The sequence below is a fragment of the Sceloporus occidentalis genome, unplaced genomic scaffold (genome assembly GCF_023333645.1).
Source record: "Sceloporus occidentalis isolate IW3139 unplaced genomic scaffold, rSceOcc1.0.p SCAF_3, whole genome shotgun sequence".
Classification (NCBI taxonomy): Eukaryota; Metazoa; Chordata; class Lepidosauria; order Squamata; family Phrynosomatidae; genus Sceloporus; species Sceloporus occidentalis.
Window position 1 is genome coordinate 30,873,936 of NW_028316983.1, and position 15,881 is coordinate 30,889,816.

The window sequence follows — 15,881 nt, forward strand, 5'->3', positions numbered from 1 at the left end:
AAATCTGCAAAAGTCAAAGACACAAATGTGGAGGGCCAACTGTACTCATTGCAAATGTAGTAAGTGGAGATGGAAGTGCTGCTTGACAAATAGTTGAGATAACGATTGCTTCCAGTAGATGGGCTGGTCAACTTGGCTGATGCCACATTAGAGTTTCGTGAGAACTCACACAGGTCTTAGAGCAACAGATAAGCCACACACAACTGGTCCACTAATGAAGGTAAAATATCCCCTCTTCTCCTCCCCTCCCACCTCCCCCCACCTTCCAGCAGAAGAATGTCATCTCCAAATTGCAAGGCATCCTTTCTCTCCTTAAACACTTCAGTTTCAGGACTGACAGCGCTTTATTTCCATATCATCCCTGGGAAAAGCAGGAAGAAAACCAGTTGTTGGGGAGAAAAGGACAATATAGGATGGTTCTTCATAAATGCCAGTAGAAGCAAGTGCAAACATTCCATTTTGCAGGTAGCCAAAGAGAGTTCATCAGCCATCTTTTATTGATACCCATCTGCAGCTATAATCCAAGGTAGTGCAACCTTTTTTTTTAAAGAATACATGATTATTTGGATCATGGGACCTCTGTGAACATTTGTTTATTCAAATGCAACTGTATAGATCAGCAACAGCAGTCTGTAGCCAGATTAGTACGGCAATGCTGTCATATAAATGTGACAGCAGATATTTTTTGGGAACCTTCCAGGACTGAAATAACTTTGTTTCTCTGGAGAAATCCAGCACTGATGGTTTCTAAGAGTTCAGGTGGCTCCCTTGTTTTCTGTTGAACGATGGTGTCCATGTTTCCTTATGTTTTCTGTTGAAAGATGGTGTCCAATATATCTACACACAAGTGTGTATAAGTATGTATTAAGTGTTTTGTGGATGTGGGAGGAAAGAATCAATACAACACAAGCAGTAGTTTCACCAGGGTAGATCCAAACAAGCAGACCAAGCTGTAGAAGGCACTGAGCCCACTTTGTGCTCTCATTTCCCATACAAGCTACATTGTAGGTGGTTAAATCTGCAGTCCCTGTACAGCTTTAGGTAGTCAAAATTAAACTTCCTAGTCATAGCCCAGGTTACTGGACAAATGAAAGATCAGGAAATTTTACCATACACTAAACAAGTAAACAACCTTTACAGTATTTAGCAGAAAACCTGGAAAGAAGAATATATACACCTGAACAGAATTGCACTGCTGATCCTTTTATAAATTAAGCCAGGTAACCATAAGAGGGATGCATAATAGAGATGTAGTTGGAAACTGCACTGAACTGAGATTCTGGGAGTCGCTGGGTGCACAGAGGTCGAAAAGGCTGCCTTCAAATTTGATCTTCCTAGATTCCATTTTTAACATCTCCCAGATAGTCACTGCCTCCTTCTGGCACTCCCAAAGGGCAGTCATGGCACAAGTATGAAACTCATCCCAATATCTGCAGCAGGAAGAGAAAGAGGATTCTGTTAGTTCTTTCCCATGAAACAAAAGCAGATAAGCCATCGGTAGAAATGGTCTATATATGAAGGATGTAAACCCTGACATCTGGATGTTTTCCCCATGGGAATATAATCAGTGTAATGTCTGGCCTCATCCTTCCTGGAGTGAATCTGTCTGTCTTACAGAAAAAGATGATTGAAGTCAAGAACTGTGGCGCCCAACAAATGTGTAGTTTAGTCACGAGATGTCCTCTCTCTCTCTGCACTGATTTTCATGGATTAACAAAGAAGGTGGTTGGTATAGTCTTATATGGGGGGGCAAGCATGGTGTAGTGCTTTGAGTGTTGGAATAGGACTCTGGAGACCAAAGTTTGAAACCTTGGGCAAGTCACAGTCTCTCAGCCTCAGAGGAAGGCAATGGCAAACCTCATCTTAACCAATCTTGCCAAGAAAACCCCATGATAGGGTCGCCTTAGGGTCGCCATAAGTTACAAACAACTTGAGGGCACACAACAAGTACACGTATAACTGGCGTGAATGTTGCGCAGGTGTGAATGGTGTGTGTGACACAGAGCTGCAGAGAGAGAGAGAGAGAGAAGGAAGGTGAATAAAAAACTGAATGATATGGAAGGTATGTGAAAGTGTGCATAGCAATTGTATGAACAGTGTATGTGAAACAATAGGGTGCACATACTCACTGCTGGCATACAACTCAAGGAAGGCCTTCCTGAAGGCAATTTGACCCCTGGGTCCTTTATCCATAATTTATTATATGTTGTCATCAATATGCCCAGACAGTAAAAACAGGCTACAATGACAACATGCTTCATAAAACTGGGATTTTCCACCTAATCAGTGCATGCATTCCAAATCTAAACAACTTGAGCAATGGGGGAAAGATAGGACCCATTTATTTTCTTGACTTGGCATGTAATTGGTACAGTATTTAGTGGAAAACTGAATTCTTATGCTAGACTTGTGGAAATCTTTCTCATCATAGAAAAATACTCAGTTTTAATGCTCCATATTTTGCTTAAACGGAGGTTTGAATCCCCATCAGACTGGTTACATAGAACGCAAGCAAATTTTCCTAACACCAGCCTTCCTCAACTTGATTGTGTTGGACTACAAACCCCTCCCTCCATCTCCAGCCAAGTTCAATGGCAATTACCATCAGGAGATGCTGGCTGGGGAACATGGGAGATGTAGTCCAACATTGTAGATGTGCCAGGCTAGGAAGCATTTTCCAGGGCTGTCTCTGTGCAATCATGAAAGAGCACATTTGCTTCTTGTTGTTTTAACTTAGAGCATTTATCCAAATGCCAGCTGCAAAGAGCTCATTAACTAGAACTATTGTGGCAGAATAAATGAGCTCCTGAGATCATAATGAGAGAAGCTGGTGCCAAACTAGGTTAACTGGCTTTTGGCTTATAACAGAGCCTTTCTCCTTGAAACCTGCATCAAGGTGGTGTGATAGCAAGAAGGAGCAATTCACTCAGGGGAGAATTCAAAATTATTTGACCTCAGGCAAAGGAAAGCAGAACAACACATGAGAAGTGTCAGTTTTCACTGAAGTTTGCTTTTTAACCCTCACTCATTGCACCTTTCCACTGGGTAGCTGCAATTCTCTAAATGTTTCTGCTTTTTTGCAGTCTCCATCTGCTCAGTAAGACAGACCATGGCCACATGACCTATCAGACTCCTGAGGGACTATTGCATGAGTAAAAACCAACAATAAACAAAGGCAACCAATTGCATAGTACATTGCTTCCAGAGGCATCAATTATTCTGATCTCCATATCTGTCACTGAACAGCCTTTTCTCACTAGCAGAGAAGGTGCAGGGATTCAAAACCATTATGTTTCATATATATGACAGCAGTAAGGAAGGCAGTTCAAGGTATGCCCTGGATTTGTCTTTCTCCCAGTTGGAAAACTGGGGCAATCAGAACTCAAGTCTTACAACTGGACAGATATTTGTAAATATATGTTAATACATCAAATGGATCCTGGAAACCTCAACCCACTGACAAAAATTAAAATCAGATGTAATCTATAAGGCAAATGTGCCTTGTGCAGAGAGCAGGTGCATAAAACTCACAGAAGTTACATGCTCAAGATCACTTAATATGGGCTGATTTGACTCTTAACCTCCATCCATTGATCTACCATTGAACCATTATATTTTTTTCTGATGAGAAGTGTGTTAAGATGGACAATGCTCATTGTCAGTGCTGAGAAAACCCATGTACACACAAGAACTTACAATGTGCAACCTTGAACAAAAGCAGAGATGAGGAATGTGAAACATAGGAAAGGTAACAAAAACTCAAGAGTAAGTTTGCAGGGCACCACTCTTAAATCCAGCACCTTCTAGATGTGTTGAACTACCACCCATATTATCCTTACAGGTAATGGGAACTGTGGCCCAACATACATGTAGGGTACTGGATTGAGGAAAGTTGGTGTAGGGTGGGATATGATGGGGTGCAGCTAGGGTAGGGAAAGCCAATTGTAACCTGTGTAGGTGTTTGAGCATGGGAAAATAAAATGTATTTTCATTTTCAAATAGCTGTTAAGGAGCTCACTCAATCCTGAGAGTTGAAAGCATCCATTCTTTATAGTACCTTAATTTGCTTCACAATAATATTGGCACATCATGACTATGCTGATCAGGAGCTGGTGGTATCACAGTCAAGGTGGACCAGTATGCTCATCATCAGCTTTGCCATTTAGCATTTTCCATGATAAGCACAGAGCTTGGAAGAATTGCTTTCTGAACAACACCTCCCAGAATTCTCAACCAGCATGACCACTGGTTATGCTGGCTATGAATCCTGGGAATTACAGTCCACAAAACGGCTATTCCAAAATTTAGTAATACAAATGTGCAGTACAGCAGCTATGAAACTGGGCTGCAAATTAGAAAGTCTCTGGTTTGAAATATGCATCTCCCATTAACTTGCTAGGTAGCCCCTTGGCAAGTTACTCCCTCATCACTCTTTCCCAACTCACATCACCATATACAAAGGTGTTGGTCATCACCTTTAAAGCCCTACATGGCTTGGGCCCAAGTTACTTGAGGGAACGCCTCTCACTACACAATCCGCCCCACACCCTCAGAACAACTGGAAAACTCCTACTTGAACACCCCAAAGTGAGATTAACAGCCACGCACCAAAGAGCATTTACTGCTATGGCTCCTATGTATTGGAATAACCTCCCAGAAGAGATTCGCCTCATTCCCACCCTGGATGCCTTTAAGAAGGTGCTGAAAACCTATCTCTTCCAGCAAGCGTACCCTCCTGACCCTCTGTAGAGAAAATCACCCCAAATATATATCTACCTCAGGACGTTCTCTTTTTTAAATTGTATTGTGATTTGTGTGTTTTTAAGGGAAGTGTTATTATATGAGCTGATTTTATCTAATTGTAATTGTGATGTAATGTGAGTTGATACTGGCTGTAATCCCGCCTCGATCCATAGGGAGTGGCGGGAAAATATAAATAAAAAATTTATTATTTATTTATTATATAGTATCAGGGATAATAATGCTGATCTGCTAACAGGACTGTTGCAAGGGCAGTCTGAACCCCAACAGAGGTTTTAGTATGCAGATCCCACCATCTCTGACCACTGAGCATGCTTACTGGGGCTTATGGAAGTTGCAGTCCTAAACATCTGGAGGGTATCAGGTTACCTAATGCTGAAACAGACAATGTGCATAAAAGATTTAAAATAAACCCAAAGTTTTAAATCAACACCAACTCTTCATTTTTGTTGTTGATACTATTTCCTTCCTCAGGATTGGATTCCAAACATCTGTCTGTCAAGTGAGATTCACCTTATTTTTCGTCTTTGACATCTTTTTCTCTTCTTCATTAATCCTTCACTGTGCAATATGAGATATGTCTTTGTCCCTTAATCTCACTTGTCTTCTTCCCCATTCCTGTTTCTTATTTATAGTCTCCTCTGCTTTTCTGATTTTGGCAGCTCTCCTTCTACAGCCTGGCTGTTTCATCCCTACCTTCCCCCTCCATTTTTCTGTAATTGCTTTCCACATATCCTAACTCACCCTCTGCCCTTTTCAATCCAGTATATTCACACATGGACCCCTCAATGACATCCATATATCACAGCCAATTCTCCATTTCTTCTTTCTTCCTTGATCACATTTAATCAGGCCCTTTACCCAAATATGCTCCAAGCTGAACTTCAACAGCCTTGATGCTTTTCTGCTTTGCATTCCTCTTGGCCTTGATTAGATGAGGAGGAAACAAATGGTTGCAATTCGCCTGAACCTCAAATGTCTCATGGGAAGTTGCAGACATAAGTCTTCTGAGAGATCAGGAAGTGATACAGAACTTGAGGAAGAAACACTTTTTTGGAACTAAAACTTTCAGAATCCCACAAGCATCACAGCCACTGTCAAGTAATGTAGAAAAAGTAACCTGACCTACATGGTGTAGCGGTTTGTATGTTGGACGAGAGGTGTATCCACACTGCAGAAATGAAGCACTTTAACCCCACTTTAACTGCCATGACTATCCTACAGAATCCTGGGATTTGTACTTTGGTGAAACACCAGAGCTCTCTGAAAGACCAGACAGAATACCTCAGCAAACTACAAATCCCAAGAATCCACAGGATGGGGCTCATTTTATAAGGAAAGACTTTATTCATTAAAGAATCCTTTCATACTATAAAATTACAGCACTATAATTCCACTTTAACACTATGGTTTCCCATGGATCTCTGGGGTTTGTAGTCTGGTAAAATGCTAGAGGTCTCTGGTTCAGAATTCTAATCACTCCTCCTTAAACCAGGATTCCCAGGGCTCATAACATATTAACATGGTAGCTAAAAGTAGAATCATAATGCTATAACTATGTAGTGTGAAATGGTCCTAAGATTTAGGAGAACATAAGAAGAACCATGCCAGATCAAGCCAGAGGCCTCTCTAGTCCTTCACTTGGTTCACACTGTGGCCAAACAATTGCCCATGTGAAGCCCTCAAGCAAAACATGAGTGCAGCTGCAGTCTCTGACCAAGATCTTATAAACAGATTGTGTGGTGCAAAATTACTCAAGCATAGCTACCCTGCAGTTAATGCACTTGTACAACTGTGACTACTGTGGCATAGCCACACTGGGTAAAATTCTATCTAGCTCCCCACCCACTACTAAGCCTGTACTCATTGAAGGTCTTATGCAGTGATTCTAATCTTGAGCAACAGTTTACCACAGAGTAATATAGGGCTTGTGCAACCCTACACAGGATATCATGCTTGCACAACCACTGAGAAAGTGCAAGTGTGTGTGTAACACATTTACAGTAGCATAAAGCCACATGAGGATTCTGGGCTTTCCCTCTAATCATTATGTGTTTCAAGGGTGGACATGGAAAGCACCCATATGACCCATGCATTACTCATAAGGTATGGAAGCTTCCCTGTGGATGGCTTTCATATCACAATAGTGATGTAAAGATGCTTGAACCACATGGCTGCTTTCCCTGCCTGCTATGAGAAGTATATTATTATCTTAAGCAGAGGTGCTTTTTGCAATAGCAGGTGTGATTCAACACTCAGTGCTCTTCTCTTTCTTAGGTGAGATGAACTGATAGTACTTTGTAGTGGGCCCTGTTCTCTGGAACTCTCTGCTCACAGTGACCCATATGTAGGCTTGCCATATCCCGCCTGGGGGGCGGGACTTTCCTGGTTTGGGGCGGGTCCACACGGTCCCGCCCTGGTTTGGTCCCGCCCCCAGGATTCCCCCCCCCCCAGTGAGGCCCTGGAGGCGGCTCCGCGATTGCGGAGTCCTCCAAGGCCTCGCTGGGGCTTGGGAGAGGCTGTCTCCCAGGCCCCAGGGAGGCCTTGGACAAGGTTTTAAAATGTAGGACCTTTTTTTTTTTAATTTCCTGGCAAGGATTTTTTTTTAAAAAGGTCCTACATTTTAAAACCTTGTCCTACATTTTTCTCGGTTTGGAGGTCCTCGGGGATGGCAACCCTACCCATATGACAATCTTCTAGCACAGCTTGTTCTCTAGTGAAAATACTTATAAAATCATAAAGTTGGAAGAGACCTCAAGGACCATCTAGTCCAACCCCCCTGCCATGCAGGAAGACACAATCAAAGCATTCCCGACAGATAGCCACCCAGCCTCAGTTTAAAAACTTCCAAAAAAAAGAGACTCCACCACACTCCAAGGGAGGTTGTTCCACTGTTGAACAGCTCTTACTGTTAGGAAGTTCCTCCTAATGTTGAGGTGGAATCTCTTTTCCTGTAGTTTGAATCCATTGCTCCAGGTCCTATTCTCTGGAGCTGCAGAAAACAAGCATGCTCCATTCTCAATATGACACCCCATCAAATACCTAAACAGGACTATCATATCATATCTTAACCTTATCTTTCCCAGGCTAAAATACCCAGCTCCCTAAGCCACTCCTCATAGGACATGGTTGCCAGACCTTTTGCCATTTTAGTCGCCCTCCTCTGGACACACTCAAGTTTGTCAACAACCTTTTTGAATTGCGCTGCCCAGAACTGGACACAATATTCCAGGTGGGGTCTGAGTAAAGCAAAATAGAGTGGCACTATTACTTCTCTTGATCTAGACACTACACTTCTATAGATGCAGCTTAGAATTGCATTGGCTGTTTTGGCTGCTGTATCACACTGTTGGCTTGTGTTCAACTTGGGGTCTCCTAGATCTTTTTCACATGTATATCAAGACATACATGGACAATGGATGATGGCCCATTCGGATTATTTTGTAGCAAGGGTTGTACAGCTCAGGGCATTTTACTTTGGTGCTTAAATGTTGTTGTATCACTATATTTATTACATTTTGATCTCATGTTTAGTTTTGGTTTGAAATGAATTTTAAAGAAAGGTGAGTTGTCATTATGATTATGATTATGTAAAGCATTTTGTGAGGTCTGTACACCCCTTTTTCTCTTCATTATTGTATGATCTGTTCATCCCAAGGCAAAGGACAAAGTAACCAGATGAACATCTGTCTCTGCTATGCCATAAGAAGCTGGCATATAATCATAGACTCATAAAGTTATAAAGTTAGAAGGGGCCTTATGGACTGTCCAGTACTATCCCCTGATCAATACAGGAACTCCAACTAAAGCACCCCCAAGAGATAGCTATCTTTCTGAAGATGTTCAAAGAAGGAGACCCCAAAACCTCCCTAGGCAATTGGTTCCATTGCTGATCTACTCTTACTGTAAGGAAGTTTCTTTTAATGTTCAATCAAAATCTACCCTCCTGTAACTTAAAACCATTAGACCTGGTCCTATCCTTTAAAGCAGCAGAAACAAACAAAAGGAAACATAACTTCCTAGTCTCTCAGGGAGACTCCCTTTGAGAACATTGGAGCCCATCATTCAAGGGATAGAAATGGTGACTTAAAATAAACAGCCAGGAGACTGCCACTGCAGCCATCTACCATCTGAGTCACTTGCCTCATGTACCTAATGTTACAACTAGCCCCCTGAGGTCAAGGCTGGGGGTGGGATGTACAGTATTAAAGTATCAGAGTACAGGAAGGCAAGGTGAGGCAAGGAGGTTTTTCTCCAGACCCCTCCCCCATCATATTTCCCATTTAATGTAATTCCAACCCCTGTTTTATAGCTGAAATGCCAAGCACATCTTCAGCAAACACACATCTGATTACATCCTCATGCTATCTGGGTTCTACCATACTACAGTACATGAGTAGTGATCTTGGTCTTTCAGTGCAGGACTTCAGTTTTAGCTGGGATCCCCCTGAATATGAAGAAATGGACACGCATTGCCTATGGATAGACTCTTTTGCTGACCTTCTGTTTGACACAGGACCAATTTGCCATCAATTTACTATGGCGCTGGATAGACGGGCCCTACGGGGCGCCGTTGTGATGTGTGAGGGGCGGTGCTTCCAAACGCAACTCATCCCTCGCACGTGAAGAGGGCGTCAAAATGGTGGCGCCCTGTACATACGGGTTCCGCCATTTTGACTTGACAGATGCATAGTGTCCGCACGCCCGGCACCTTTGTGATACCGCAAGTGTGCCATTGATGCCTTGTGACGTCATAACAGTGTCGCAGAAAGAACCCGCTTTTTGCAGATTCTTTTTGCTGCGCGAGGAAGCCGCGTGGTTTGTCCGCTGTGGCTCCCTTGCGCAGCAAACCAGGGCTGCGACAGACTGCCCTTTTTGGGCGGTCTGTATCCCACCAAAGATAGAAAATTTTGTTCAAGTCAGTAGTGCTTTCAGCATTGGACCATGACTATGACCAGGATTCAAATCTCCACTCACCCACTGGATGTTTGGGCAAGTTACACTTTCTCAGCCTCAGAGGAAATCAAAGTCAAATCTCCTCTGAACAAATTTCGCCAAGAAAACTCTATGATAGGTTCATCTTAGGGTTGTCATAAGTTGGAAACAACTTGAAAGCACATAAGAACAACAACAAATGAATAAATATAAACATGGAGAATATTTAATATAGTAGTTCACCAAGAAGAATGCGAACAAGGAAGAACTAATTGTTGATCTAATAGCAAGGTGTGTCAGTGATGCATGTATGTAATGGTTTGCTGTGCATGCAGTACAGAGGTCAGAGAGTTGGCTCACCTACAGACAGGAAGCAATCCTTGCACCTGGCTCTTTTCCTCTTCCTCCTCATAGCTGGCCATGTTTTCCCCCAGTTTTAAGATGCAGTCAGAGAAATCCTGGTAAATGGTTTCACATGGAGCTTCTGCAGTTAGGGACCTGAGCAGATACCCTGTGTAAACAGAAAAGGAACTCATGTAAGGTTGTTATGGAAGATACGCTCTTCCAGGCACATTTCTTTCGAGATGGAGCTGTGTCTTTCAACAGGACAACAGATTCCCTAAGGCTCATCATACATATATAGAATTGGAATTACAGGAGAGCCAGCATGGAGTACCAGACAGAATCTCTTGTACTGACATCCAGGAGATAAGTGTTAATAAATATGAGAAGCTTGTTAATGATGCTTCTTGGACATCCTTGGGCCACTACTTTCTCTAAACAAAAGATCCTAACCTGGTCCACAGCAAAATGAAAAAATCTAGCACAAGCTTTCATGGACTCGAGTCCACTTCATCAGATGCATGGGATGAAGTGGACTGGAGTCCATGAAAGCTTAGGCTTTGATAATTTCTTTTTCTGTTAGTCTGTTAGTTATATCTTGTTATGTTTAAACAGACTAACCTGGCTATGTTTTTGCATACTATTACCTCAAATGGTTGTGACAGTAAAATAAGGAAAGAGGAAAAGAAGTATGCTGCCCTGAGTTCTTCAGATAAGGGGCAAATTAAACATGTAGTGTGTATGTACGTGTATATATAAGAATGTGTGTGCATACACACACACATAGGGAAAAGCGACATACATTTGTTCTGAGTTGGAGTCTTGTGTTTACAGGCAAGCTGATCAATTTGGTTTAATCTATGACATTTTGTAATAATGTTTTTTCTGCAAATTGTCAACTAATTTAAATCTACACACATTTAGCCTGAGACTGCAGGATTCACTGCCCCCTCCCCCAAGAAATCTGGACTCTTGAGCTCTTTTAATAACTATAGGAAGTGAAACCTTCCCCATCATTTTAATCCCTGAAAAAGGGAAACAAATAAAATAAATGTTGATTTGTTAGGCTGCTGTTAGGTCACAGGAGCACTGCCTGGAAAACAATTAGCAGCCCCTTTCATGACAAATAGTGTCACCATTACACCATTTCTATGGATGATCAGAGCAAAAAGAATGGGGAAAATTCGGAATCAGTGTGTGTGTGACAAAAATGAATCTGGTAGTGCCTTTGAGACCAACTGGTTTATTTCAGCAGGAGCTTTTGTCAATGTCTATTTTCCACTTCCAGTTCCATCAGTATAGTATGAAGTAGAGGCTTGATATCTAGGAGAGCTCATGCTAAAGTATATCAGTTAGACTCCAATGCTATGATTCTATGACCCAAAGGTGCTGTTTGATTCCTTCATCTCACCCCCTCTCTACATACTTTTCCATTTTATGCCACTGGTATCCTGTGAGTGACTTACACATGTCACACTACACATGCAAAATGATTTGCAGGGGACAATGCACAACAGCTGAATCCAGTGGAGTTGTGCATGTACTAACACAATAAAGCACACTAAGTAGTGTGTGATTATGCATTGCCTTTGTGAATTACACATCACACTGAATGATTGCAACTGAATGATGGATTGCCAGCCATGCTCATTAAACACTAAGTCACATTGGTTGTGCTAAATTGGTCTTCAGTATAGGGTTTGCGTAAGGTAACGTTGCTGGTAGGCTTTTACTGTACACCACATTGAACTGATGTAGAATCTCAGCCTGATACAGCTGAAGAAGGTTCAAACAGGGCTGTAAATGGAAACTGTGTCAGCCTGGAAGTGTGTTGCCAGGTTTTCAAATAAGCAATAAGGGACAGCCAAAATTTGTGACTACCAGGGTTGACAATCAGGCATACAGGCTGAGTGTCCCTTATCTGAAATGTTTGGGACAAGAAGTATTTTGGATTTCAGATTTAAAAAAAATAATAATAGAATACCTGTATTTACATATACGTACATTATGAGATATCTTGGAGATGGGACCCAATTTTAAACACAAAATTCATTTGTGTGTTATATACACCTTATATACTTTGCCTGAAGGTAATTTTATACATAAGGTTTTAAACAGTTTTTTTTTTTACACAAAACAAAGTATGTGTATACTGAACCATCAGAAAACAAAGGTGTCACTATCTCAGCTGCCCAGGAAAAAAAGTTTTGGTTTTTGGAATATTTTGGATTTTGGAATTCTGAATAAGAAAGACTCAATCTGAAGTTATTAACAAGTTTGCATCCTATTACCAGTTTAAAGTATTGATTTCAGTTAACATTGCTATGCATTTCTCTGTCAAATTAACATATTGCCCCCATTCATAATTTCCATGATGCAGACATTTCTGTCTTTATGAGAGACTCACAGCCCAAAAAATAGGAAGTTTTGTTATCTCCTTCAGTCTACATGAAAGTGACCCTTGAACAGAAGACATCCTTAATAATAAGGTACATCTACCAGCCCTATAAGGGACAAGGTTTATGACACTCAAATAAAAGGCATACCTTATAATAAGGGACACAAGGAAACACTATAGTAGGAAGAGTATGTGCTTCCTCTGGAATAAAAACTAAGCATTCATGGTATCAATACTGGAAAACTTAGGAAAATTCCCTTTTTTGGGATTACAGTTTGCATCTCTCAGATAGGGGACATTCTTAATAATAAGGGAGAATTGTCAACCCTATAAGGGACAAACTTTCTGATGCTCAAAGAAAAGGCATCTATTATAATGGACACTAGGCAATCCTACCTTAGGAAGGGCATGTGCCTCCCCTGGAATAAAAAGAAGTGTCATCAATACTGGAAAGCTTGAGAAGGTTCCCCCTTTTTGGATTACAGTTTTCAACCCTCAAATAGAGGACATCCTTAACAATAAGGGATACTTGCCAGCTGTATAAGGGTCAAGGTTTCCAACACTCAAATAAAATAAAAAGCATCCTTTATAATAAGGGACGTTAGGAAACATTACCTTAGGAGGAGTGTGTGCCTCCTTTGGCAGAAAAGGAAGTGCTATCAATACTGGAAAGCTTTGAAAAGTTCCCCTATTTTGGGGGATTACAGTTTCCAACTCTCAAATAGAGGACTTCCTTAATAATAAGGGAGACTTGCCAGCCCAATAAGGGACAAGCTTTCCAATACTCAAATAAAATAACAGGCATCCTTTATAATAAGGGACATCAGGCAAACTACCTTAGGAGGAGTGTGTGCTTCCTCTAGAATTTTTTTTAAAGGCTTTAGTAGTATAAATATTGGAAAGCCTGGAAAGTTCCCTTTTTTGGATTGCAGTTCCCAGAATCTCTCAGCCAGCAAAGCCAAAAGAGGGGAACTTTTCCAGGCTTTGAACATGGGCCACTCTAAAGGTTGGACTTTAGGACTCTCAGTCCCATCTCCTCCAAAGAAAGATGCCTCCTCGGCTGGGCACCTGCCCAAAACTTACCCAGAGTGACAAGGAGCAATGTCATGGTGCCCAACCTCTGCCCCATAGTAGTCCCTTCTGCCTCCTCGTCTTCTTCCTTCTCCTGCTTCTGCCCTCCAGTTCAGGGACTCCAGCTGGATTCCTTCCTGGCTTCAGCTGCATGCCCCATCATCCCCCCTGGAGAGGAGAACACAGCCCCCTTGCCTCTTCTCAGCCTTCCCTTCCTGGAGTTGCTGTTTCTCCTTGCTTCAAAGCCAAGCTTGGAACTGTCCAACTCTTGGCTGCGCTTCGGCTTTGAAGGGATGCATTTGCTCAGCATCTCCACCTCTCTGCAATCCAGATTCAGTTACTCACTCCTCCCTCTGTCAGAAAAAAAAGGTTAAAACCTTATATATATGAGAAGAAAGGGGATTCACCAAGGATGCATATCTTGTTGTTGTTGTGTGCCTTGAAGTCCTTTCCCACTTAGGAGGCCCTAAGGCAAGCCTATCACAGGGTGTTCTTGGCAAGATTTATTCAGAGAAAGGGTTCTGTTTTGTTTTTTTGCCAGTGCCTCTCTCTGAGGCTGAGAGAATGTGAGCAGCCTAAGGCCACCCAGTGGGTTTCCATAGCCAAGTGGGAATTTGAACTCTGGTCTCCAGAGTCATCGTCCAAAGCTCAAACCACTACATGATGTCTGGGGGCATCTGGTTGTTGTGTGCTTTCAAGTCATTTCTGACTTACACCAACCCAAAAACAATCATGGGGTTTTCTTGGCCAGATGTGTTCAGAGGAGGTTTGCCATGGCCATCATCTGAGGCTGAGAGAGTATGACTTGCCCAAGGTCACCCAGTGGGTTTTATGGCTGAGTGGGGAATCGAACCCTGGTCTCCAGAGTCCTAGTCCAACACTCAAACAAGCATGCTATGCTGTTTCTCTACACTGTAGAAATAATGCTGTTTGACACCACTTTAATTGCCATGGCTCCATCCTCCTGAATGCTGGCATTTGTTGTTTGGTGATGTGCCAGCACTCTTTGGCAGAGAAAGCGAAAGACCTTGTAAAACTACAAATCCCAAGTTTCTATAGGATGGAGCTGTGTTTGTGTTGTTTGACTTTGAGTCATTTCCAACTTAGGGTGATCCTAAAGCAAATCTAGCATGGTTTGTTTGTTTGTTTGTTTGTTTGCAAGATTTGTTCATAGAGGGTTTGTCATTGCCTCCTCTGAGGCTGAGAGCATGTAATTCATCCAAGGTCACCTTGGGTTTCATGGCTGAGTCAAATCATGGTCTCCAGAGTTCTAATCCAACAGTCACACCACTATGCCATGCATGAAGCTATACCATATAAAGTGGTGTCAAACTGCATTATTTCTACAGTCTAGATGCACCCTAGGTGATCTTGCCAATGGGCTTTTATTTTGAGGTTGTGAGTTTAGCTGCAGGAGGGGAAAGTAGGGGTACGCAGAGAGAAAGGATGTGTGGAGAAGGAGAACATGTGCTTGAGCTGGAAATGGGCAGACCACAGAGTGTGGGAAAGTTACTTTTTTAGATTACTGCTCCTAGGACACACACACACGATTCTGGCAGCAGTAGTCCCTGAAAAGTTAACTAACCCAGTCTGTTGGCTTGGAGGGTCTGGGAGCAGGAGTCCAAAACAGTCACTTTCTGAAACTGCAGGAGAACAATCCTGTGCATACTTACTCAAATATAAATCTCACTCAATTCAAGTAAGTTGTATACACAGGACGGCAGCCTAAAGCATTCAAAATGGAATCCTACTTGTGGCAAATCCTTGAAAAATCTCAAAAATCTGGATAGTGCCACAAGACAGTCAACAACAATTGATAATATGCAGCATAAAACTTTCTAAAGTTCTAAAAATATTATGTGTGTTCATTTATATATGTACATGTGTGTATGCATATATACACATACAAATATTGTTATTTTGTGTATTTATGTGTATATTTACACACACATACACAGACACCCAGCATTGGTTTCAGTGCTAGAGAATTTAAATCTCCACTTGGGCATGAATACCCACTGTGTGACCCTGGGCAGGTCAATCTCTCTCAGCCTCAGAGGAAGTCACAGGCAAACCCTCTTGTCAGAAATAATTTCAATGCATACAACAAAAACAATATATGCACACACACATATATATATATATATATATATATATATTGACATATACATCACAATATTTACATATTTTAACCTTGTATTTTACTCCTCTTTATGGTTAGTTGGTACTACTGTCTGGAAAGATGTAAGATATATATAATAATTAACTAATCATTAGCAAAAATCAAGTGAAACAAAAGTTATTTTCTTTCCTTGGCATATCACTTGGTTACATTTTGCATAGTTCAAAAATGTAGCACCATCTGCTGGCTTTT

The 15,881-nt window shown here is 41.7% G+C and overlaps 1 protein-coding gene across 1 annotated transcript; it reads right to left on the minus strand.

The window, feature by feature from the left end:
• Window positions 1-291: 291 nt before the first annotated feature.
• Window positions 292-13,739, minus strand: LOC149315726 (neuritin-like). The gene is made up of 3 exons (XM_089518519.1): window positions 13,520-13,739; window positions 10,057-10,207; window positions 292-1,430 (listed from the first exon to the last, which is right to left on the minus strand). The coding sequence occupies exons 1-3, from the start codon at window positions 13,563-13,565 to the stop codon at window positions 1,205-1,207; spliced, it is 423 nt and encodes a 140-aa protein (XP_089374645.1). The 5' UTR covers window positions 13,566-13,739; the 3' UTR covers window positions 292-1,204.
• Between the last annotated feature and the right edge of the window lie 2,142 nt (window positions 13,740-15,881).

Bases quoted from the DNA above. Each gene is read 5' to 3' on its own strand.
- LOC149315726 (XM_089518519.1), bottom strand. From the start codon at position 13,565: ATGGGGCAGAGGTTGGGCACCATGACATTGCTCCTTGTCACTCTGG. The intron at 10,208-13,519 runs GTAAGTTTTGGG...CTGTTTACACAG, and splicing joins ATTGCTCCTTGTCACTCTGG to GGTATCTGCTCAGGTCCCTA. The intron at 1,431-10,056 runs GTGAGCCAACTC...TTCCTGCTGCAG, and splicing joins GGATTGCTTCCTGTCTGTAG to ATATTGGGATGAGTTTCATA.